Source organism: Cyclopterus lumpus, chromosome 13, assembly GCF_009769545.1.
Source record: "Cyclopterus lumpus isolate fCycLum1 chromosome 13, fCycLum1.pri, whole genome shotgun sequence".
In the NCBI taxonomy this organism is placed as follows: Eukaryota; Metazoa; Chordata; class Actinopteri; order Perciformes; family Cyclopteridae; genus Cyclopterus; species Cyclopterus lumpus.
The window spans coordinates 12,047,217-12,073,152 of NC_046978.1; the positions used below are offsets into that span (position 1 = coordinate 12,047,217).

Consider the following 25,936-nt stretch of genomic DNA (forward strand, 5'->3'; position numbering starts at 1 on the left):
CTTCTCTCTTGATCTCCTGCTCCCTCTCTTCCAGTTTAACTCCGGCTCCAGGATTCTCAGCAGAGCCAGAGAGAGAGAGAGCCCTCTCTTTATGAATGGGGGGGATGCTGAGAACAAGTCAGAGTGAGAAAGGAGGCCATTGTAGGGGGCTGGCCTGGGGACAAGTCACCCATTCAGATGCGGCCAGCCGTGTACAATGGCTAAACTAACATCATTGACATTTAGAGTTGCCCAAACTTTAGAGTGAGAAGAAAGGGGAGGAGTGGAGGGATTGCCATCAGGAGCGATGAGACTGGCGAGAGGAGCAGTGTTGGAAAAGGTCCTTCAGAGGCACCAGCCATTTATCAAAAATTCATGTCAGCGACTGGGATCAGACCAGCGTGCCCTCTTCAAGCTTTCATGTACTGGAGAAACAGGGGGGGGGGGAGAACAATATGGAGGAGGGGGGTACATCTGAGATCGTCACCTTTTCTAAACCCTGTCCCTATTTACCAGGCAAGGCCTAAAACACAAGGCCACAGGGCCACCCGGGGCCAACTGAGTGATAGAGAACAGGCCGATGCTTGATCAAAGCACTCAGATAGCGCTGCTTGTTACACACTATTGGTTGCCATTAGGGACACAGGGCTTTGATTAATGATAAAGTGGGCAGCCAAGTGGCCTTCATCTACTAATGAGTCATTCAACTGCTCCTGACTGATATGGATATAGCTGGTATCAGTGACAGAAGGAGATTTTCTGCTGTTAACATTCCTGTGAAAAGGTTTCAGCATGACTAGATAGCAAGTCCTGTTTTCAAGAGATGAAGTGCAGGTCATATGGTTCTGCTGATTAGACCATTTGTCTGGAGATACAGTAAATACCAGCTCCTTCAAGGATCATGGTTCTTCTTTTCTAAATTTGGCTTTTTTTTGTCGATGGATTTGATTCATTTTATTTACATTTCTTGGCCATAAATGTTAGACAATGGGCTTTGCACATTCCAGTTGCCAGTTGAAAATGTTGGCATTGTACATTTTTGCAAACCACAAATATGTTGAAAAGTACATATTTCTATTGATTTATTTAGTTACATTGTTCCGGTTGTTCCGTTACATTGTTATCTTATTATTTTAACACAAACTCTTTTTCTAACCCAAACCTATGCAGTAGTTTCACATTAATAACCATGTGGGATTGTACATTTCTGCAAGCGTAACACAGGATGATTTGAAAAATATTTTTGGTTCAGAGACAGCGACATTGCACGTATCCCGGGATTTGTACAATGCCCATAAACATTCTGCAGACTGGCCATAATATCTAGAATGTTGTTCAGACATATATTTTTAAGGTGTTTTTACCTATTTTGCCTCATTGAATTATTATCAGGATTGTGTGGGTGTAATTGATTGACATCTACTTCACGTTTCTGTTTTTGTTTGCCTAGAGGTTAAGTTTTGTAGCGCCTGTAAAGGCAGAACAATTTACACCGTTTTGATTGTTATTAGATTGCTCTCATCAATGTCACCCAGATATTAATTAGAATAACTGAAATATTTGCAGATCCTGTAGGTTTGACATTTAAATGATGAGCTAAAAGTGAGATTTTACAACAATTATTGTGGTTCTATTGGAGACTTTAGTTTTTGTTTGTTGCAAAACTATTTTACAACTTTCCAAAAGTTATTATTAACATGCTTGACATCCTTTTGCACTTCCAAGCATGGTTTCAACAAGGATCACCTGTAAGCAACAGGTGATGGAGTGTGTATACAGTGATCACAGAAAGAGCTGGCAGTACTGTGGAGTAAAAGAATGTTGAATCGTTGGCTGGAGGGCTTGACTTGAACAACCAAATATTAATCAGGGCTTCCACAGAGCCAAGACGTGGATCCGGTTCCACCATCTCTTTGGCCCACAGTTATCTGGTCAAACAACTGGGATGAGGGGTGCTGTGGTCTGAGTCCTGCAGCTGCAATGTCTCTCCCTCTCTGGAGGACACAGTCGATGGTCCTCCAGGAAAAAGGCCACATCAACACGCGCCTGCCTGATGACGTCCACGGGCTGAGGGAAAGCTTGTGAAGGAACCCACTTTGTTTAAACAAGCCTGTGCGTACGGCTGAAGGGGTAAACAGGGCCGGACCACCTAGCCTGAGCTGCCTTGCTTGCCAGCCTGGAGACAGCTTGAAGAAGACGTAACCCCGTCTGGGCCAGGTTGTGGTACGTAGTGAAGGTCCTGAATCCTGTTCTGCATGAATGCTGAAACCCTTGAGGGCAACGTCCCCCTCCCTCCACTCATGCCTGTGATGCAGCGGGGGCTCAGTCTCTTAAATGCAATAACAGCTGCTAAAAGCAACAAACTGTGAACCTGATATATACTCTGAAGGACTGACCCGTGCTCATGAATCAGCCCCTGGACAGGAGGTACTTTAGCATAGGTCATGAACAGAGGGAACCTTGCAATGCCCTATAGATCCCCTTGCCTAACCACCGGGCTATTTTTGGGTCACTCTCCATGCATCAAAAGGCCGCCAAATGTCTCTTCGGCGAAGAGAGAATGTCTTCGGGTTGATTCAAAGCAGATGATGTTTTGTGGGTTTTTTTGGTTCTGAAATTATATTGTTTTATGTTTTCATGTTTATTCGTGAATCCAGTAATTTACCGTGTTTCGGCATTTGTTCTATGATATATCACGACAGCGCTCAGAATGCCTTGACACAACATCCCAGACAGATGCTTTCATAAGACAGTCAAAGTACAAGATGAAGCTGTTGATGTGCTGCCATAGCTGTTGGTGTGTTTGGACAAGAAATGAGGCGTCCACCCATATTACACTCGCAGAGATGAATAGACATATGCATGCTATGTGTGTATGGACATAACACACGGTTCCTTCGTCATGCATTCCCAGGGTGCATCGCTTTCTGACAGCTGTGGGGGCCTGTTAACACCCCGATCGCCAATATGATTATGACTCTTTTAAGATACTGAGCCACACGCAGCTCCTGTTGGACAAAGACGGGCCTGTCCAAGCCGCCCGGGAGATCCTGACACAACCCCAGCTGGAACAGGCGGTACATTTATCTGGGCCGGTGTCCAGCTCACCTTCTGTGTCCTGGGAGGTTGGGGGCACAGGGAGCTGTGTTCCCCTTGGCGAACAGAGGAGGGGGTGTTACAATTGATACTCACACTGTATATAATCAGCACTCATAACATGCCACGGTGGGCCACCCCCTGAGCAAAGGCCACCCAACGGACTCGACTTCTGGATACAGAGATTCGGGCTGATTTCAATGTGCATTTTCAATTTAATATCAGTGAGTCCACATGGGTGATGTGTAAAACATTCCTGTCCTTCAAAATCAACGGATGTCCTGCCAACACCTCAGTGCATCTGGCATAGACATTTCTGACGCAGTGATTGAAAATAAATGTATTAAGAAACATGGAGAATGTGGCCACAGAGCCCGAGGAGCGATTCCTAGTGAGCATCTCTTGTGGTTTATTTCACCTGAGACATGACTGAGGGTTTTATCTTCAACAAATGTCAAACAATGTGGCCCACTCTCTGCTCTGATGGCAGGTCAACACTAACAGCATGACGTCATTGAAGAAAAGGAAGTAGAACAACCAAGAAACAATGTGCTCGAAACAATGTATTCCATTTCATTCTGGACATAAAAATATCTGAGCTTTGTGTTCTCAAAGCTCAGGTCTCACCTTTGACCATTAGCTTTCATGACATTTCTGGGAATATCCGCAGCCTTGAATGCAAACAGCACTCCCGTTTCTGTTTTTCATCGGCACATAGAACATATCGGAGAAACAGGAAGTCGCCTGGAGCAATCAGAGGGATTACACATATCGCTTTATCTATCCTCCTCTCTTGTCTCGGTTCATGCACATCGTCCGTCCTGAACTGCACTCGCCCTGCCTGGGCTGTTCCAACAACATCATTCAATTGTCTTTTTATCCTCAGGTGATGAATAACCTCTGAATAGTAAATCAGTGATGTGGCGTCTCATCTTTGCAGGTGCTCAGATGGAGAGAGACCAAGCAGGCTCTATTCCATCCCCTATTGGTGCCAAAGCTCCTCCGAAAGGCTCAGCATGTGCTCAAGTCATCTGAGGTGTGTATGTTTTACATTCGTCTATGTACATTAACACATGAGAAACAACAGGGGTCAGAGAGGGTAACACACTGCATTTAAAAACAAGTTAAATAGATACAAGAAAGTGGCATACCAAAATACAGTGCACATACAGAAAGGCTGAAAACTGTACACACCACACCACGCATACGTAAGCATACGTGCACCGATAACTAAACAGAGTTGAACCTCTATATGTAAATGAGTGTGTTTGCATGTGTGTGTAATGAAGGGGCGTGTCTTCCAGCAGCAGATGTTGGTGTTTTGTCAAAATAAGTTGGGGGGGAGTTTTCATGAGCTGCATAAGGCCACAGCTGGGCTACAGGTGTGGAGAATGGGGAGGGAGGATTGGGGGTTAAGTAAGAGTGGACCCCCTGGACCCCTCGAGGACAAAACCTTGGTCTGGGCCAAAAACAGCCAAAGAGTTAGCGGTTAGTTTTTGATGATGATTATGCTCCTCGTCATATTATGTCCTGTTACTAACGGCAACACTGGTCTGGCTACACTCAGAGGCTGCTGACCGTCCGTTTTTCCTGTGTTTTCAATTGTACACTGACCAGAATGTACTCAGAGAAACGTCGTTTTTTCTGTAAACTGTAAGCTCCGTTCAGCTCTGTTTTAAAGTATATGAGGCAACAAGAGAGAAAATAAATTTGAAAAAGAAAGCCATACAGAGTGGCAATTACCTCAGCTCTTGGCATGGGCTCTAATTAAAAACAAGCTTGTTTCCTTCAGTGAACAAACATGACAGGCGCTGAGCAGAGGAGCTTTTTTTCCACTCCTGCCAAAATATTAAGTGAGTGCAGGTGTTTAAGGAATGTCTTCAAGGGAGGGGGGCAAGGCAAAGCTGACCTTTTTCTCCCTCTCTCTATTGTGTACATGAGTCTCCATATGGGTGTTTACTTATGTATTTGCGCGTATGTTTTCTCCCCAACCCTGACTGTTTTCACGCATGCTTTGGTTGCATGGCAGAGGAGCACACCCAGCAGTGTGTCTTAGCGTCTCTCTGCAGCTTCGCTGTGGTAGAAAACTGGCGCAAAAGCAAATGATTGTTTTGTTATTCGGGAGAGGCTGGGGGCTGGCCTAAGCAGGACCAGATGCAAGGGTCCTGGCGGCTCCTGGGCCTGATTTAGGGAGACTCGGTAGCCCCAGTGGAGCCTCTGACAGGATTCACAGAGGCTTGGCAGGCGGGACAATTTCCTCTCTGCACCCTTTACACCACAATGAATACAACAGCACCTGATCACTGGCCTACAAAAGGATTCTCTGAGAAAGATATGCATCTGAAAAGACCATAAAGTGACATATGAGTAATACCCTCACACCTTTTGTGATATTTCCGGAGAGGAAGAATCTCATAATTTTGCTGACCTCACCCCTACGAGGCCATTAAAGAGGCCATCAGCTACAGAATGGCACCCCAAGGGATCTTGCTGTCTAACGTGATTGGATTCAGGGCTTTCTGCTTGAGAGACACGCTCTCTAAACACTATGCCACCCCACTGCCCTAATAATGCTTCATAATTTATTATTAATATCCGTTCAAGGCAATAACTCATGCTCATTAGCAAAGTTGGACATTTAAACAGTTCCGTTCCTGGAAGTTCGCGGTCACTGTAGCATATCTTCCAGCCGTCAGGGGTGGAGGGGGTGGAGGTTAGAGGGAATACAGGCCTCCAGTGCAGGTGGGGTGTGATATGTTGGCAACTTCCTGTAGGTCAGACATGCCTCACTAAAGGGGTGATGGGTAGAAAGGGACACCTGGTCCAGATTGACACCTTGGGCCCAGGCGATCTCGGTGAGTTGCATGAGGACAGCTGGCTAAAATTCTCTTGTACTCTTCGGTTCAAGCGAAAGAGACGTTATTGGAGATTTCTATCTGTTTAATTGAGCGGACAAAGATGTTTTTTTGAAGAAGCGTTTGCCAGAAGCCACAGGACAGCCAGACAAGTACCACAGCGGACAAGGGACAACACAGTATTTACATCTGCCACTGAAGTCAAAACACAAGGCCATCTTCCACTCCTGATGGATGCAAAACAATTACATCAGGCCTCTTCCTAACCTTCAGACTTTTCTTCAGATATTGAAATGCATACTTACTACTAGACAAACACACAACTGGACACATGGACACAACCAGCAGGGCATTCAGCTCTTCATCTCATACCACCAGAAGTTGTGCAAGTTGTGCAGAACGTATGCATAAATGCATGCATACGTTTACATTCACTATTGACTTCAGCGAAACGGCAATTGGAGGATTATATATTTGGTAGTGGATTGATTTTACTCTTTTTAATTTCACAGAATCTATTTTTGTGGAATTTGGTCACAGCCGACAGAAACACACATGGATGCATTGAACTATGATCCAGCATAAAAGTTTCTTATTCTATATTTGAAAGAAGAAAGAAGTAGTGTTGCTATATGTTTGTGATGCTGTTGAGTGGCACTTCAGTTGGTGAATGTAATATCTTGGATATTTACATAGGTTTTTATTGACTTTGATGGAAACATCATTAAAAATCGACCGCCCCCTTCAGGACGTGCACCCTCTACCCTCTCTGGCTGTGGTTAAATGCTGGCACTCCTGGTCATGTCTGCCTCTCACATTCCTCCTGAGTCCCGCCTCGTAGGGCCAGGCCTCTTGGCACAGCACTGATGGGGAATTTTCCACAGGTCGACAGTGGAAGGGGCACACAGGCCTACCTTTGTCTGTGCCCGCACTCTGCCTCCTTCTCAAGCACACAGACATACACACACACACACACACACACAGTATTTGCCATCAGACAGACTCATAAATACACTCACACACATAGCAAACAGTGACATTAAGTCAGGTCCAGATGTTGGCATTCTGAGTCTACTGTAGCTTGGCCTCAAGCTGTGTTTTGCAACCATGAAACACAAAGCATGGTCATGAATGTGCTTTTATTAGACTGCACCATGGCACTGTAGTAAACAAGCTGGAGTCTCTTTGTAATCACAAAAGACAATGCACAAAGTGAAGCGCATAAAATCAATTATGGTTACAGCTGCGCTCTTATTGTGACATCATAGTTGGCTGAACAGACAATAATCTTCTTTCTCTTCATATGATCTGTCAATCATTAGCAGGTGCAGCAGGTCTGGTCTGGACAATCAGGCACAAGAAGATAAACATCATGTAAGTAAGCAAGCAGAGAGATAACAAACAAACAACCGGTGATACAGTTGCCATGTTATACACACACACACACACACACACACACATACACATATACAGACTGAAAATACTGCTACGTTCAATACAATTCACTCAAGTAACAATATGTAGATACAATATATGTCACCTTATGCACAGCAAAATCAGCAACAGGACCCCTTATGTCCAAAACAACAGACAAGCCCAACAATTGATTATCAATAAATATACAACTGCCTTTGCAGCATCACACAGATGCTTTTTTTTTTTTGCATCACACTTTGTTTTTTAAACAAAAAAGAGACTAAACTCAGCTGCACGGTGGTGTAGTGGCTAGCAGAGTCGCCTCACAGCAAGAGGGCCCTGGGTTCGGATCCCGGTCTGGGGGGTCCGTCCGTGTGGAGTTTACATGTTCTCCCCGTGTCAGTGTGGATTCACTCCGGGTTCTCCGGCTTCCGTCCAAAGACATGCAGGTTAGTTGGACTCTAAATAGGCCGTAGGTGTGAGTGTAAATGGTCATCTGTCTGTACATGAGCCCTGAGATGGGCTGGCGACCTGTCCAGGGTGAACCACACCTTCGCCCAATGTCAACTGGCTCCAGCGCCCCGCGCCCCTAAAAAGGATAAGCGGTTTGGATAATGGAATGGAGACCAAACTCAGACAATTAGAATAAAAGGATGACAATAAATAAAACGAGATGGGGACACCATTGTCTAAAACTAACATTAAAATAAAACACCAAATGAGCCAACGTGGACAAGAATATAAACTCCATCAAGGCTGCAGCAACAAACACACATATGACAACAATGCATAGGCCAAATCCCTGTGCCTCTCCTTAGGCCTTAAACCCTGAACCCTCAGGACTTTACTGACATCACCTGGTAAATGGTTGAGTATGAGAGGCTGAAATGGTGTACATTCACTTTGTGACATAGCACGTAATCTCTTAACATGTTATGTACAATTGTGGGTTCCTATTTGATATGTTTTACTCCCTGATTTGAATGCATTGCAGGCTCTTGTTTTAGGAGACGAGAGGTAATTATCAAAGAATCAATTTACAAATGTTTGTCCATCACAAGCATGTTCGCATTTAGCATGTTAGTTAGACCCAGCTCATGATGCCACTCGTTTAAAAAACTATGCCGAGGTACAATAATGCTATATACAAGCACATCCCATAGGTGATCCTTCATTTAAGTGTTCTCGAAGTGCTCGCACCGGCCGGCCCTGTGCCGACGAGCCAACGATGGAGTGTCTCCTGGAGCTCTGCCCTCCTGCGGCCACAGACACACCTGCAGCTTCTCTTGTGCAGACAACGTAATGCTGACGGAACGTCTAATAATCGGCCATAAATAGAATTGTGTTTTAAATTGATATAATGTAATTGGTTTACTGTCATGCATCTGTCTGCAGCCCTTGTAAAACATTAATGACCGACACACTCGGAAGCAAACCTATATTACAACAATGTGTTTATGGAAATGTGCAGTGTGCACTCAAGCCGAGCAGTCAGGGTTAAAATGTGTTGTCAGTGGTTAGTACAACTTGACCTGATGAGAGGGGCTCAGGGATTATTCCCATGTAAAGACAGAATCTTTTCCCCCGTTCCCCATTTGTTACCCGCTGGGCCGCTCTGAGGCCCCCTGGTGGTGGGGTAATTAAAGTACCACAGCCCAGCCAAGCTGCAGTAACACTCCCAAATCCAGAGAGAATGACCTGAGCCGTGGGTGCTCCTAATCCTGTTTGCGGCCATCGGGAAACACTCCAGTCCCAGCCGGAAGGTGAGGACAGTGGACAATAGCCCAGCGGAGGGAGAGGGAACGAGGGAGGGTGGGAAGTGGTGTGAGGGACAGCGAACCTGTATTCACCCTCACTCCACATCTCCCTCTGTTTCACTTGTTGGTGAAAGAAAATCTGCAGAACCTCCCTCTTTCCCATTGTTGCATATCTAAAAAGCTCAACATCCATTTTCTTTTTTATTCAGTCGGTTAATTGAACAGGAAAGAGAGGCCGTAAACAGCTCTGCAAATGAACTAGCCAAGTAAGGTTCATTTTTTTTGTTGCAGTGGACTTTAGTCCCGCAAATCTAATTTGGACAATTTACTAGCACTCTTTCCGCGAGCAGAGATTTTCCTTTGAGAGTAACTTTGATGGATGAACGTAATGGATATTGTGGTTTGAATAGCAGCAGCTGACCTACACTAGATTATCCCCTTACCAGTCGCTTTCAAAGCAGAATGTGTGTAGCCTTGCATGACCTGCCCTTTATCTTAACAAGCTGAACTCATGAAATGTCCTCTGACCAGCCTCCCTGCTCATACGGACAATAATCCTTCCTTGAGAAGAAAGAGCAATAGAGAGAAAAGGGCACAGTGGTAATCCAGGCCGCAGGTTTGTCCTCTTCATCTCTCCTCTCTTCAGGGGGTTCAAACAGGCCCCGCCCTTGTCTTGAACGCCCCAGCACCAAGCCATAAAATCCAATTAGACTCCTTCGTTAACAAACCCAGCGGGAGAGTTACAAACAGGACCCCGGTGCACAGCCCCCATGCTCAAACGAACACATGGACACACACACAAACTGGGATTTGCACCTGTGTGTTCACCCACACTGTGAGGTGCGGACAGGGCCGAGGGTGCGACAAACGCTTTCTGGAGTATGTTGACTTATTTCCGACAAGGCCGGTGATAACTTTACAAAATGTCCAGCTTCATACAGGCATGAGCTCTGTGCTCTGTTTTCCATGATGCAATGTGCCCCAATGGACAGACCCAACACTGTGACACCCTATGACAGCATGTGCACTACCTCACTGCTCAGGAACCCGCTGCTCAGACTCTGACCACCCTCTGACTGACTGGACTAAGAGTAACCAGCAGAAGGGTGGTTAGAGTAAACCTGTGCTTGGAGAAAATATCCACACAAATGCATTATCTAATTGACAAAATGTGTATCCAGACAATATCAGATTTGGGGTTTGCAAGCTTGAGACAAATATTTTTTTAGAGTGAAAATCATCCAGCATTTGAATTCATTCGTACGAAGCTTCCCGTGGACAGTTATACCGCTGCTCTGACAAACATATATATTTATTTATAATATTTTCTACTGTTGTTTTATTATATTCAATGATGCCTCTTAACTATCAAAGCCTTGACAGTTTTGGACAGTATTGCTGGCTCAGTTGTTTATATTGGATTTCTTTTTCTTTTTTTTGTGCACTGGACTGGAGCTGCAGGGAAAAAAAGGCTGAAGCATGTCAGTAAGTTCAACCAAAGCGCTTTCACCCTTCACTCTTAATTCCAGCCTTTACGCACTGGTTCTTCTGGTCAGGAGAAATAATTACAAGCATCATTTATTCCAACAATAACGGGAAGTCCAGTGTAATTTGGAATAACTGTAACTGTCTTAATCACTTTCACTGAACCATGAACTGTATCTCTCATTTGTATAGTTTTTGATTTCTATTCATGCTGAAAAACGATAATTGCTCCCTTCTTAGGCAAATAAATTTGAACCTTGAGGCGTGCATTCTCATGATGAGGCGTTCACTTGGCCAGCACCGCCGCTGCTTGTCTCGTCCAAGTAATCCTGCAGTCTACGTCCAACTTTGACCCACGAGAGTCAGCAGGGTGGGGGAGGAAGGCGGGGCGGGAGGCTGCCGATGAGATGGCAGGTTGGCAGTTGGCTTTAAGGTATCCACAACTGCAGCTGGACAGAGTAAACAGGGCCTGGCAGCCCATCTCCACACCCCTCCCCGGACACCCTGCTTTCTCCTTGTGTCACATTTTGCTGACACTCCAAACATTAATGAAAAACATGTGCTCACATGAGGAGTCAAAGAGGAGAGAAGTGTACACAGTGAAGGATACATAATGCTTCCTGCCTTTTCTTCAGACTCAGCCCTTAAATCCAAACTGACGCATCCTTGCCAAAACACCAGGGAATATTTGTCTGAAGTTCCTGATTAATTGTCACATAACTAGTTGAGCACGTTGTGTAACCTCTCGTGTGCGTCTAAGAAAATATAACGGCTTTGTCTGAGGGGTCACGTTCGGTTTAAACTTCTTAAGGATTTTACAGCGCTACATGTTTGTCTGCAAAATGATAGTAATGTGCTCTGTTGATGCATACAATTGATCACATTTCGAAATAATGATTACATTCATGATAATGATCATAATAATGCACATTTAAAGTGCTTCACAATAACAGCTAACACATATCAGAATTAACAAGGACATACATATATTAACCTGATTACATACATTCAAATTACGTATTTTTTTAGAAACACCGTATAATGTATTTGTTTCACTTCAAACCAAAATAATACATTAGAGGAGGATATTAAAGCTCAGCCTCTCATCCTTTGTATCTCTCTGCGTCAGAGCACAGAGAGTTACGATAGTCCTCCGTCTGAGGATCTCTCTCTCTCTCCCTCTGCATCAAAACCCATACATTCCAGAAGAAATCGCAGAATCAACAGGCATGAAATTCATTTCTCACATGGCCGCATTCGGGGCCTCCTAATCATAACCTGGACTGACAATTCAATCCAGCACTCCATCGCCTGCTCCCTCCTTCCATTCAAGCTTCCCCACTCACTCACCCCCGAACCTCCCTCACCTCCCACCGCCTCCTTCAGCCTCCCTAATTGCATTGCTCCAGCCCCCCACCTCATTGGGCCCAACAAAAAAAAAAAAAAATTAACAACGTCAACTATAATTACAGTAATAGCCATAAGGTAGCTAGTGACCTGGTTCCTTGCCACAACTCCATCTAGCCAACATCCCAGCAGCACACCCACCTTCAGGCCTGTGTGCTGGGGAGCATGGTGTGGTGAGGCCGGGGTGATTAGTCTGGAAGGGGCGTCCATTTGGTCCCCAAGCAAAGTGTGTTTTCTGGACTGTTATGGCAAGGGGGTCGAGGCCAGAGGGGCAGACAAACACTACAAAAATAAAAATAAAAGTGATGAATGTGTAAAGTCAGGTAAATGGCTGAATTAGAGTAACTCATTACAGCCATTTACCCTGAGCACTGCTAGAATTATACATTCCAGGTCGCGGCACATTATGCTGGCGAATCCCAGATGCCTGGGCCTGCATATGAGTGAAGGGGTGAGATGGGAGTGCAGCAGGTACCGGTCTATGAGAGCACAACCAAGGTAAAACTCTTGACTTGATGCAAAACACCAGAAAAGGGATGAGGGAATAGAAAGAGATGACCAAGACCAGAGGTGTTGACTGAATAATGCCGGATAATCAAGGAAATAAAAATGGTATGTAATATATTAAGCATCTCTATGATTCAAAAGCCATAGTATTAAGACCTACTTAAAAGATAATTACCAGTGTGTTGTCCCGGAGACACCGGCTGTACCATGACCATCTGTGGACAGATGCTGCTACTGCGATAGCCTCTCAACATTGTAAGATGCTGTCAAAAAAGCTTTACGGGTACGTAGTTTTGATCAAAATGAAGATCGAGTTAGAAGATTGGTGGTGTGGTTTAAGCAAGAGTGGTAGAAGTTAGGGGGTAGGAAGTGGGGAAGGGGCCATAAGCCCCCCCACTTCAGGTTCTTGGCCCGCATGGTCTCCAGTTGCAGTTTATTACAAGATGGATCTCATTTTTCCATCATTTGTATCGGTTGTGACAGTATTGCACGCACCAATGTGACGCTTGAAATGTGGGGACAGAAGGACATGTCTACAGCGGAGTCAGACAGGGTAAGAAACGTGAGCAGTTTCACAACCAGACAGCGTGTACGCAACAGTCAAACCAGATTACTTAAACCCTTTTATTTGGAGATAATAAGAACTGTGTGTGCACGAAACTCAGGAACATCGCGAAACTCAGGAACATCGCTGGAACATCGCTGGGCTACACCTCTCACTGTACAGTGGGTGTAGTGTAGCGGGCGTCAGTGCAGGTTCGGTTGAGGGCAGTCTGGCAGCACTGTGCTCCAGGCCCCTCGCTCCCTGGATTAATGACGATTGTTTGGGAATGACTCGGAGCTCTGGACCACACAAGGAGAGCGAAGGGAACGCCGACCTGCTTGAGGCGGCAGGAGAGGGAAGCAGAGGGGAGTCCGCAGAGAGTTTTTAGCAAGCTCTCACTGTCTCTTCCATCACCGCACAAACAAATACACCCTCTCTTTGTCCATCACTCTCAATATTTGTGTTTCCTTTTGCATTCACCCTTTGAAAACCAATGAGCTGCACTCGTGCCTCTGCTTTCCTGGGGTCAAGATGAAACGCCACATCCCCGACTACAGCCCTACCTGCCCTGCTGAGCGTGTGTGTATGAATGTGTGCATCTGTGTTTGTAGTGTTCTGTGGGAGGGATACAAAGAGGACAACAATTCATCAAAAAAGATAGATGCTGGCTTCAATTAGCTGAACTCCCACTATGTGCTTCGCTGGATTTTGGTGAGAGTCAATAGAGAGGGCCAGTACTTCACAGCAGTGTATATTCCTGGCAAAGATTGCTTTGTAAACAAGGGGGAGCGTACCAAATATATTTCTTTGCTACGTAATCAGTTTAGTCAGCAAGTAAGCAAAAGTCTCCCACTTCCTCCAACAACAGAGGAGCATGCTGACGGGGAGCGCTCTGCCTGCTCAGCCCGAAAAATGAAATGATGTGAAAGAGGAGAGAATAAAACACAAGAGCTGGCAATGACAGGAGACACGAGACTGACAGCTGTGTTTAGAAAGCAGGGTGTGGGAGGCTGGAGCCCTGCGGATTCACTCCATCCAGAAAATGTCTCCCATGACCTGCCCAGATGCTCGCTGCGACTCGATAGCATTCATGTGGGAGCGCCTTATAAATCAGGCAGGAGCTTGATATCAAATGCTTTTTATTCACTGTCTGGAATGACTAAACTCACAGTCTGGGATGGTCGGTTTTGGGTTCCCAAAGGACGGACTAAGTACAGTATATGTGTGTATGTAAAGCATTGGGTGTATTGATGGTGGTGGAGGGGTTAATCTGGGGTTGAGCCACAGATCTTATTTTAACGTTGAGATGAAAACAACACAGGAAACTCTGGAGGGTGAGTCAGTAATGTTTGGGGATGAGATGGTTCCAGACGGTACCTCTACATGACCCTGGAGAGAAGGTAGGAGTGGCTCCTGCTGTCTCCATGTCCAAGTGTCTTTGAGCAAGGCATGACCCTAAGTTGCTCCCCATTTACACACTAGACATTTTGACTCAATAAATGAACCACAGGTGTTACTATAACATGGCTCTGTTGTATCCAAGTGTTGTTGTAAGCTGTGTGTAGAAACCAGGACCCTGAAACTGGAATTCAGCCAGCAATCATTTTATTATTTACTCCTGCAACTTTTCTAAATTTCATAAACATCTTCTGTGACAGGCAAACTGTGTTGAAGATAGGCTTTTTTTTATCACAGTGGAGGTTTTTACTGTTCACGGCAGGAAAATCACAGGTTTAATAATCAATCTTTATTAAAGGTGTATTCCTATGGCTTGGTTGGAATTACTTTACCAGAGTTATTGTTACTGTTGTGAATTACTTAGAATTTAATTAATGTGTGTGCAGGGGTTGGTGGGGAAACCTGACAGGGCCTTGGCAGCCATTTATATAGTGGTTGAGAACATTTGGCCCAGGTGCTCCCTGTCAGGCCAAATGGATGGCCCCACCTACCAATTACATGCACCTGCAAGAGAAGAGCAGACAGGGCCCAACCAAACCGACGCCACAACATCAAATACATCGGAAAAACAACAATGAGAGTTGGAAGTGAAAAAACAGATGTGATTTCATTTGTTATTGTCTTTTTAGCATCACTGTCTATTCGTCTTGATATCAGACACATCCCAAAATATTACATTTCAAGTCGGAAAACATTATAGAGGAGAAGAAATTTGGTATGAAACATAAAGGCCTGTGGTGTTCCCGGCAGGAGGTTTGTTCATGGCTGACTGACTGACACTGACACCCTGCCTTACTTTCTCAGATTCCACCAACTCTCCACAAAACCGCAAGAAACGCTAAGTTTACTTCTGCTGCTGGTAGTGATTTTAATCCTACAGCTGTGCAGCAACAAACGCCAGCCCCCAGTTTTCTTTTGCCCACATCCCTCTTTCCTCACCCCTTCCAACTTTCCCTTCCATCCACCTCCCCCCTCGTCTTAAGGTGACTCCCCCTGCCTCCCCCTTGTACACAACCCCAAACACATCCCATCTACCCCATAGGCTGCCTCTCTCGGCTGCAGCTGCCAAGAATAAGACTGATGTGGGGGCCCTGTGGGGGAGGCCCCGCGCTGGTGAAGTAGTGATTCTCCAGCCTGAGCACTCACTCCGCTGAATTCATCCACTTGGCTCTGTTTATTTAATATTCAGTCAGCTGTGGGGAGTGGGGTTAGCCACAGCTTATAAAACTTAGTCAGCATGACCAAGATATAACCCCTCCCTCCTCTTTCTCCAACAACCACATGCACACTCACGCGTACACAGATACATACATGAACACGCGCTCTGTAACATAGTGATACATTTTCTCCTGTAGGCGTTTATCTTTACGAGCACAAAGTGTGACAACACAATCCAAGACCTCCTTGGTTCTACATACTGTATGAGCACGTTCCCATGCAATAACTATAATAATAATAACTTTTGTTTGTATGGCACTTTTCAAAGTAAAGTGTTTCGCAGAGAAAAACACACTCGAAAAATTAATTCATCAAATTGGATATAGCAGATACAGCACAAAAAGATCACTTCATTCAGAAATTGCAGATGTGCAATCTCCTTTAACTTCAGGACTAAATACAATAAATGTATGCAACAATAACACAACACAGTAAAGCTTCACCATAAAACAATCACCATACATGACCACACCGCGGAGAAGAAACAAGGCGAGAAAGAAGTAGCGGGTAGTCCTTTTATTGCATACTTAGTAAGCTATCACACGTTGTCCTCTCTGCACATCAAAGGTGAACTCAGGGATGTAATGAGCTTAACTCTTTGACTGGTATTAGGGCGACCAAACAGAAACAAAGCAGGAAGGGAGGGAGCTCCAGCACAACTTCAGCTCTGAAGTGCATGAAGTGGATGAGTATGGATTTGTGAATGAGAGAGGAGGGGGTGGGGAAGGCCTTAATAATTCTCATAGCGGCCCATATTCATTACCCTGTTGTGAGCAATCCCAGCATGCTCCATCCAGGCCTCGACTGGAAGGCTCCATGGCAACCTCTGGGGTCAGGGGTCACGGGGAAGGTTGCTTTTATCTGCTAATGAGGTCGGTACCTGGGGCTCCGTGTCTCCCCGCCTCTGTCTCTCCGCATCTCCCCCGTGCGGTCCGAGGCGGGGGGAGCGGCGGCTATGATTGCCTGCCAAGTGACACCAATGCCATCTTCACTCATCTCCGCCCTGGCCTCTGAGATGGGGCGCGATGTTGCAAGGGTGGGAGGGGTTCAGGCGTATTAGGTTCTGCCCTGTTGGGAAGATAACAAACGGCTCCTCATTGCTGTCCCCCAGTCTGGCTCCTCATTGTGAAATAAGTGTTCACATGCAAATCAACAATCGCCCACAAGCCACGTGGATGGTCGTCCCTGTACCTTCACTTTAGGAGTTTGATGGATTGCCTTCGCACCAACATGGTTTGTGTAGCGCTGTGCGTACTCTTAAAGTGGCTTGTGATTGATGTGATGTTGTTTCGCTTCTTACACACAAATCCACTGCGCTGAAAGAGTCTTGACAGAACAAACAAACCATGTGATTAACACTCACCTTTTTTAAATCGCTAACAATTCATAGAAAGCAGCACGTCAGTACGTCATCTGAATTATGGACTGCTCAAAACAAATAGGTGTTGAATGTGACACGGGGCTTTCAATGGGGAAGCTGTTTAATGCCCCTGGAAAACACACGTTCAAGGCCAATCTGCTCACACTATATCACACAAGGCTCATTGGCCCATGTGCCCCTTCAATGGGGCAAACAGGCACCCTCACCAGCCCCCGTCCCTCTCCCACACCCCTTTACTCTCACACACACGCCCCCTGTCATGTTCGCGGGACTGAGAAAGGAGTCCATTAACTCTGATTTAGTGGCAGTGTCATGCGGTCCCCTTTGTCAGGTGGTGACATTCAGTGAATAGGAATCAGATTTTGCTCCCCCTCCTTCTCCAATCTTTCCTTCTCTTAGCTCGGTGCTCAGGGTAGCCTATGTGTCGCTCTGGTAGGAGCGTGAGGCGTTCAGAGTTGTGCCTGGGTGGAGGGGTGGAGGGGGGGGAGGGGGGGGGGGCTTCTTCCACATGTCTCTGAGTGGCGGACTCTTTGTGCCTGGGCCAGCCTGTTTGTTTAGCCTTTCCTCAGAGAACTGCTTCACACATCGGTGCCTCATACAGAGGACTGAAGGGACAAGCTCCAGTTTTGAGAGGTGAGGGCACTGAATGAGACCAGGAACCAACAACAACAAAAGAACAGTGTTTGAAAAGCAGGACCATTTTAAACAAAATGAAGTTACATTACATTTGCTATTAATGATCAATTAATTGACGTAAGTGTCTCTTACTTACTGAATGGAGAAAATAAATCAGTATTTTAAGAGTAACCTTAAAGTAAGGATGCAGAGTGAGTTCAGAGCCACAGCATCTTTGTTGCGGATGCCTTAGAATAAAATATGATTTCTTAAATCAAACTCTTGGTACGTTTGGTAACTGTACATTACAAATGAAAGATGAAAACCAGGGGATGCAAAAGATACTGAGATTTTAAGGGCATCATTCCAAAAAGCTAAGAAACATACTGGGCTGGAAGATTTATCATGTCATATTTCAAAGTTGCAGACAGCTATATCTGGAAGAGATTTGAAAGTGAGTTTTATTCTTTCAAATGTAGTGTCTCTCAACTCTACCTTATCAATCCATGAAATAATGGAATATTAGCAAATACATTATATCTGAAAGAAGGTATTTTGGTCTTTGCATGGAGTTTAAAGGTTGGTGCTGAGTCTAGACTGGCCTCACAGCTGTTATCCATTGGTATCAGTGGCAGTTGCTCATGACCTTTGGAGGGTCCATCCATTCCGGACCCACCTCTCCCACTAGCCAGCGGGTCACAACGGGTTCCTATCTCTGGTCTCAGGCGTGTCGACGCAGAAGGTGAGTCGCCGTGTGATGAATAGGAAACAGGAGGGCAGGGAGGTCAGGCTTGATTATTCTACCCTGCTCTCTTGGAAAAACAAAATAAGAAAATGTTTACACAAACAGGAAGCTTAGAATTTGCTAATGATTGGAAACACGTTGAGCCCATTTGTGTCTCACTTACATACACTCACACACACTCACACGCACGCACACACTCACACACACACACACACACTCACTCACACACACACACACACACACACACATATGCGCATGCACTGAATGCCAAAAGATTTAGTACAATAAAAAGATTGTGTGAGTGAAGCTTTCTTTGACAGTAAATTCTGGATAGTGGAATGTTTCAACCCAAACTAAAAGCCCATTAATGTTGTTGAGTGTGGGCTCCCCTCCAGCAATGTTAGATCAACCATAATAACATGCAAGTTTATGGACCTTTGCTCCCCAAATGTCTACCATGTTGCTAATTGCGTACATCTGTGGCTGGTGTTTTGATGTTTTGTCTCAATGTGCAGCTGTCCGTTCGTTTTCCAACAGCCTCTGGCTATGGCCCTCAGTTATCTGTGTCCAGCCCTCGAATAGAAGTGACGCGTTTGGTTTGTGATTCACCGGAATGTAGGAAGTCTTAAATATATATACGGTTCTTATCAAAATAAAGGAATATGCAGACATCCAATGGTTTTATGTAGACTATAATGCCAACAATGTGTTGTTCATGTTTGACACAAACATGTTTCACAACGGAAAAAGGATTTTTTTTTTTTTTTTTAAAGCAATTTCCTCATTAAAATAAATGTGAATCCTATTTGTTAGTATCCGGTGGATTTGTGCATGAACCATATGTTGGACAAATATGTTGGTTCCGTATTCAGCATTTGGTACCTCTTACTGATATTACAGGCCCATAAAATCATCAAAACATAAATGTACACATTAACGAAAGAACAAGATGAACGAATTTCAACATAAACACCTTTTCTCCTTTTGGTTATTGGGATCGTTGACATATATGGAAAAGTTGTAAAACAAAGGAAGTCTCGAAAGAGGATGAAAAACAATATTATTTCATCACTTTATAAGTTGTTTTCTCTTGTTTTACTAAATGTGATTTTGACAATTTTAAGTCAGCTGCTTTCCCTCTAACGGCGGTGTGATATGTTGTGTGATGTGGGAAATCCCCCCCCCCACACACACACACACGTGCACGCGCGCACACACACACACACACACACACACACACACACTTTATCATTGATACAGCCTGCTTCATTGCCTTTATTTGGTGCCTCTGTATATGTTTCCTCTGTTTGATACTTATTTGTCCGCGTACTAACTTCGTACTCAACAATTTGTTGAATACAATTTAGTGCATTTACAATGTGCATAATCCTTAACTGGCATTTAAAGTGGATTATTTAACTGCGCTCTCAGGTCTTGTGACACGTTCCAAGAGTTTGTTTGTATCAGATAGCAGCCGTCCACACTACTGTATGTGTCTTGCAGGGCCATCAGAGGAGGGATCAGCACAAATGTGTGCTATGTGTACACCAGTGAAACACGATCTTGAGTAATTGTCAGGATAAGGCAAGGGATTGACCTCTGCCATGAACCATATTTTCTGAAACAACACACACTTGAGCTAGCTTTGAAATGTCCTCTCCTCCAGGACTAGAGTGGCCCACGAGGAAGCTAGTCATCAACTTTTTAGTGTAACTAAACAAAGCGTGCGGTAATTTCATTAGCGTACTCTTACATTCTCAGCTAGCAGATCACTGGTGGGCGCCCTGCTCACCCAGACGCTGTCCCTCTGCTGGTCATGACATCACATGCCTGCAATGTGAAGCACGAGTTCATCTGGACAGGGCCGGGATGAGGCACTGTATTTCATTGACATTTAATAGAATTAACTCCTAATCCTTCTAGTCATTTATCAAAGCACTTAATAAACCAATTAAAAAAGTTATGTTGTTGTCTTTTGACTATTGGACCTCAAAGCAAATGTGGTCATTGTTATTCTAGGCGGGCCTCCAACACTATTATGTTCTGTGTATTCATAACTGATTTGTGGAAAATGTTACATATTCATGTGACATGCCATAACATAGCTTTTTTTCATTAAAAGCGCTTGTCCCTAACTGTGCGTTACCAAACACATATCATCTTTCCTCCTACAGTGTTTACGTCCCTCTATCTGTCCAGACATGGTGTGTTTATGTCTTTGGTGTTGTGACAGCTCGGACCCTGCAGCGTTATGCTTGCATTCCTTTCATCCCAGATTCCCCAGTGGTCGGCCACACCTCTTCCAATCACTGCCGCAGTGTGAGGGAATCGGACAGATGCCGGATCAGGCAGATGGTGAGCAAGTTCATGGTCAAATGACGTCCATGGCATGCACGCTATAATTAGCACATAACGGCAGCAATAAATTCATTGATTTTCCATCCGAAACTCTGTTCGGTACGGCCAGAAAAGTCAGGATCTGGTTAAGAAAACTTTGTCGACTTCTATGCCATCAGTGTCGGAGCTGCAGGGTAATTGAATTTGGATCAAAGACATTCATGTCTTTCAAAAAGATCCAAAGGGCTGCTCAGTTTTTAGTAATAACAGAAACGCTTCTGGCATTGACCTCCACTGCCCCCTTCTACCTTCCTCTCCCCCTTCTGCCCAATAATATCCCTGCTTTGAAAAGCTCAAGTCATCACGGCCACTTGAGATAGAACAAAACAAATTGTCCCGGAATAGTAAAAGGTCTGGGATTTCTTAACCTGACACCTATTCCCCCTGCACATTAGAAGAACATGCTTCTTAAATGTATAGATAAACATAAAAAAATGTTTTCACTTTCACAACATTGGTTAAAAGAATGGTTCCATAACGAAAATCAATTGGATGATGCAATTAATAAGCAAATGAAACATGCCTGAATGTCGTTCAACACGTCTTCAGACACAAGTTGTGGCTGGCTGTTCCGATCTTGGAGAAACACATTTATGGACCATATGGTTGAGAGGCCTGTCCAACAATTTCCTCAAATGATTGAAAGGAAAAGGTCTGGGCAATGGTCCCTTATTGCAGACAGAGATTAGAAATGCTATTATGGTATATGAAGGGTTTGATACCATGATAAAGTATGTTGAATAGGTGGTGTGAGATGAAAGTTTATGTTTGTCATAACTGGTAAAGGTGTGCCCCCTTGTGTTTAAAATATTCAGTGAAAAGAAATAAAGCTGCTCCTGCTCCATCACTGTTTTTAAAAATAAAAAAGATAAAGCAAATAAATAAAACAAATGTTTCAAGGCAACCAGCAAATGATCTCCATTGTTAATTAAAACCTTTCTTACAAACTTTCTGGGGCATATACCAAGTATAGTCCGATAAAGTTCACTTCCTCCTTCCAGATTTGCGCAGGCGTCCGATAGTGGAGGTGAAATGCAGAGCCGACCTCTCACACAGTGTGAGCGCACTGTCTGTTTCTGTGTCTGTGTCCATTTCCATTGAGGAGACAGATGTGGATGCGGAGGTCGAGTTACGGTGCTGCTCGTGAGTTGCGCTTACACTCTGGAGACCTTTGGAGATCTGTGGAGAAGCTGAGCGTGAATTGGCCCTGTCGCCGTGATCGAGAGGCCCCGCGGGTCCCTCCTGATTGCCCTTTCCAAGTCCCTCCAGGTGAGCCTGGAACGTAGAGGTCTGTTGTTCCAGGGTGATGAAACTCTCCTGCACCTTGTCGAACTGCAAAGAGAGAAGACGTCATTAGTCCTGGCAGGTTGTTAAACCGTGAACAATGTTGGAGTTATTTGTACCTGCTCAAAGTTGGACTGAAGCAACAGCTCTGGCCAGACTGACTCACTGCTGCTGCTCACACTGTTGCTTGTTTGCGTATGACGCCATGTTAACTCCTGTGGAAGGGATTTCTGAGTGAAGACAGCCGACAATATCCAAAGTTGATTTTTCTTGCATGAGGAGAACTTCACCTGCAGTAATTGTGTCCCGTGCTTCAGGTGAGCCTGGCAGCACTGAAGTCTGTTCCTGTAGTCACTCAAGACTGCAAACAAAGTCTTGTCCAAAGACGTAAGAGTATTACAAACAACCCTCAAAATGTCAAGGATTCATGGTTCTTAAAAGAAACTCAAATGAGGAAGACAACTGTTATCATTGTAAGCTTTTATTTTTATTTTATACTTTTTCCTTGCTTCCTTTAGTGCCACTTTGAATGATAATGTGTTCTCTAAACAGACTTGAGGCTAAGGCAAAACTTAATGTGAGAAAAACTTCTAAATATATTTCTTAGTTAAAAGTAAACAGCCCAACATTTCAGAATTGACCAGTGCCCTAACAAAATATATTTTTGACGTGGGTGTCCCCAACAAATATAATACACTATAATACCAGTACCACACAACTGCAGAGCGAGCTTCACACCTGTTTACCTCTGCGTCTGTCTGGGCAGAGGCCAGGTCTCCGTGGCCTCGGTTCCCCTCTTTAGTGAGTGTGACCCCAGTGTGGAGGTCCTCCAGCTGAGCCCAGAGGCGTTCTAGGCCTAGCAGCACGTCCTTCACACTGACTTCAAACTCCCCCTGCACCTGTACGAGTCGACACAGTGAGCTCGACCTATCAGAAGGAAACGTGTGTGATGTTAATCCGACTGAAAAAAGTTTCCCAGAAAGCCGCTGGCATGTACACTAGATGTCGAACCTTACCTCTGCTGCAGGTATGTGTGGATGAGCTTCACTTTGTCTATCAGTAAAGAGTCTCCGCCCACATCCTCCAGCGTCACCTCTGACCCAACATCAGCCGTTTCAAGTGTGTGACACACCGACTACAGTAAGAAATAGAGAAGTGAGGGGGCTGGGTTTAGTTTTTGGTTGGTTTGGTCGAGGTACTTGAACCTCCCTCTGCAAAATGAATGCGTTGTGCAGCTGTGCAGCGCCTGGGATGCATACACCCATCGAAAGTCATACGTATTTTTATTTGCGTTTATAATTCTGTCACATAAAAATGTCGATAGATGGGGACAGTGTGTCGGAATCTACTTGATGAATTTTATATACATTTTCCACAGAAACATCTGTTCTACACATCCAAATACATACTTTCACACAGTTTAAAAAATGCCTAAACGCATAAAATCAATACTGATTCTGCAATAGTTATTTAAAGAATAAATGTTTGGAACATTCTCAAAAGAAAAAAGGGCCGCTCCATCTCGTCAAAAGGTTTTGAGTCTCACTATAGTGGGTTTTGAGAGTGTAATGTTCATGGCACAAAAAGGTATGCCTGAGGCGAGGACGGGGTTCTTAACCCAATATGACAGCACTTTGGTGAGCATTAAACTCACAAAGTTACAGCAGATTTCGGTCATTTGTTTTTGATCAATTCTACCACTAAAAATGTTGACCTGCAGCCTAAATTAAATAGCATTAGACTGACAGGCTAACACACTCACTGACACTGCTATCATACGGCCACAGTCATGGTGAGTGCTAAAATGCAAAAAATACGCATTAAAATGTCTCTCCTCTGCCAATCTGGTTGAATCGGAGTGCAGAAGACAGCAGCAGGGTGTCGCCTTGGGCTAGAATATCAGTGCATGCCTGAGTACAAGCTCTGATATAACACCACCAACAAAGACTTCACACTAATCTACATGCAAAGAGCGAGTGAAAACACAGGAGATGACAGGTATTGCTGGAGGCTGCTTGTGTGTGTGTGTGTGTGTGTGTGTGTGTGTGTGTGTGTGTGTGTGTGTGTGTGTGTGTGTGTGTGTGTGTGTGTGTGTGTGTGTGTGTGTGTGTGTGTGTGTGTGTGTGTGTGTGTGTGTGTGTGTGTGTGTGTGTGTGTGTGTGTGTGTGTGTGTGTGTGTGTGTGTGTGTGTGTGCGCGAAAGAGAGAGGTATTTTGCTTCTTCAAGGTGGTTTTCTCCCTCCCACCTCCAGTCTGGAGAGGAGAGCCTGTATGTGGAGCACACTGGGGTCTGACAGGGGCTCTTGGAGCACACACAACAGCAGGCTGTCAACCAGGGCAAGGGCCAGAGGAACGTGGGGGTCCAGGCTCCTCGACTGGGACATCCTGTAAGAATAATGCAGAAATGTGATCCTGCCTACAGATGTACTTTTGTTTTATGCTGTCTTGGCCAATGTGTGGCTCACTTGGGGCAATGAAAAGCCTGATGCTTACATTGTTCTTGGATAATATCTTGCCTATATGGTCTTTGGTCATATAAAAGGAGTGGCTGTCAAATGAAGTCCTACCTTAAATAGTGGTAATTATTGTTTTCAGTAACAACCTCCTGCTGCATGCTCAGTGGAAGCTCCTCCTTGAATTAAAGCAAACTCACCGCATAAACACAGAAATCCAACAACAGGGTCAAGTGATTCACATCGTGCCGCTGCGCTCACCCGGTCCTGTCCTGCCCGCAGGCAGCACTTCAGGGCATGGACACAACCTCCCAGAACCATCCACAGCAAACACACCAACAGGAGCCTCCAGAGCACAGCCACCAGTAACAGAGAAGGGTGCAGCGTCGCCTCCACCTGGCAGACTGACCACACTACACCTGCTGGAGCAAAACTAGACCAGCCTTGTCTCAGTATCCTCAGAGTCTGGAACCGAGATGTTTGCTGTGGCTGATGTCCAACAGGTGATTGGTTGGAACTTCTGGAGTAATGGAGTGACCGAGAGGTGGACAACAAACTGTTCAAAAGGCAACACAGAGAGGAGTGAGAACTGCTTTTTTGGAGATTGAAGAGAACACTTTTCATCGTTAAATGGGACGGAAAAAGGGATAACCCGTCATGCAAATATGAATTTTATTTTAACATGTAGTGAGAATTAGCGCAGCTTTAAGTTTGTTTCCCTGTATTCATATTGGATCTCTTTTATGAGACAAGGTCCCTGGAATGCGCCCTTAATTTTCATTGAAGTTAGATCAAACATTGTGTGGCACGAGGCGTGTTTGTTATACGTGACATGAGGTGGAAAGTTACACAAACCCGTAGCTGTCGACATAGCTGAGCAGATTCCACTCAGACGCTAGTGAAAGGTAAGTTGAATGCCACAGATCTACCTACCTCTGCCGTGTTTGCCTCCTCTCAGCTGGTTCTCCCTCCTCGTCCTCCATCACCTCCTCCATCCATCTACAGGCCTGGATGCTTGTCCTGTACCGCCTCGACTTTTGGGATGGCAAACTGTCAACCAAGGCATGGGAGCAACACAGAGCCAGACCCGCCGTTTGAAACTGCATCAGAGCAATTAGTTGAACACTATACACCTGACTGGTATGTGATTAGTTCAGCGTGTTAAACTGGTTTTACTGGAAGATTTGTTGAATCTAGGTGATGTTTTCTTTTGCCTACCTTCCATCCACAAAGGAATGTGTGAAACACACTGATCACAATTGTGTGGCGGACAAGCCCTGCTCCGCCCAGGTGCACCAGGAGTCACCGAGCTATTAGGTCACGCCATGTGAACAGCTTGA

At 44.9% G+C, this 25,936-nt stretch overlaps 1 protein-coding gene across 1 annotated transcript; it reads right to left on the bottom strand.

Moving 5' to 3' along the window:
* Positions 1 to 19,505: 19,505 nt before the first annotated feature.
* Positions 19,506 to 25,744, bottom strand: si:ch211-151h10.2 (uncharacterized protein LOC567699 homolog). Its single transcript, XM_034547762.1, has 9 exons — positions 25,530 to 25,744; positions 24,858 to 25,152; positions 24,711 to 24,775; positions 24,390 to 24,528; positions 23,161 to 23,279; positions 22,891 to 23,071; positions 22,435 to 22,518; positions 22,264 to 22,359; positions 19,506 to 22,192 (listed from the first exon to the last, which is right to left on the bottom strand). Exons 1-9 carry the CDS (start codon positions 25,700 to 25,702, stop codon positions 21,845 to 21,847), a joined length of 1,500 nt encoding a protein of 499 aa, XP_034403653.1. The 5' UTR covers positions 25,703 to 25,744; the 3' UTR covers positions 19,506 to 21,844.
* Between the last annotated feature and the right edge of the window lie 192 nt (positions 25,745 to 25,936).

Excerpts from the sequence above, each read along its gene's own strand:
- si:ch211-151h10.2 (XM_034547762.1), bottom strand. The coding sequence starts at position 25,702 with ATGCAGTTTCAAACGGCGGGTCTGGCTCTGTGTTGCTCCCATGCCTTG. Across the intron at positions 25,153-25,529 it reads AGGAGGCAAACACGGCAGAG|TTTGTTGTCCACCTCTCGGT; the intron begins GTAGGTAGATCT and ends CCTTTTGAACAG. Across the intron at positions 22,193-22,263 it reads TTCAGTCCAACTTTGAGCAG|TTCGACAAGGTGCAGGAGAG; the intron begins GTACAAATAACT and ends CTCTCTTTGCAG.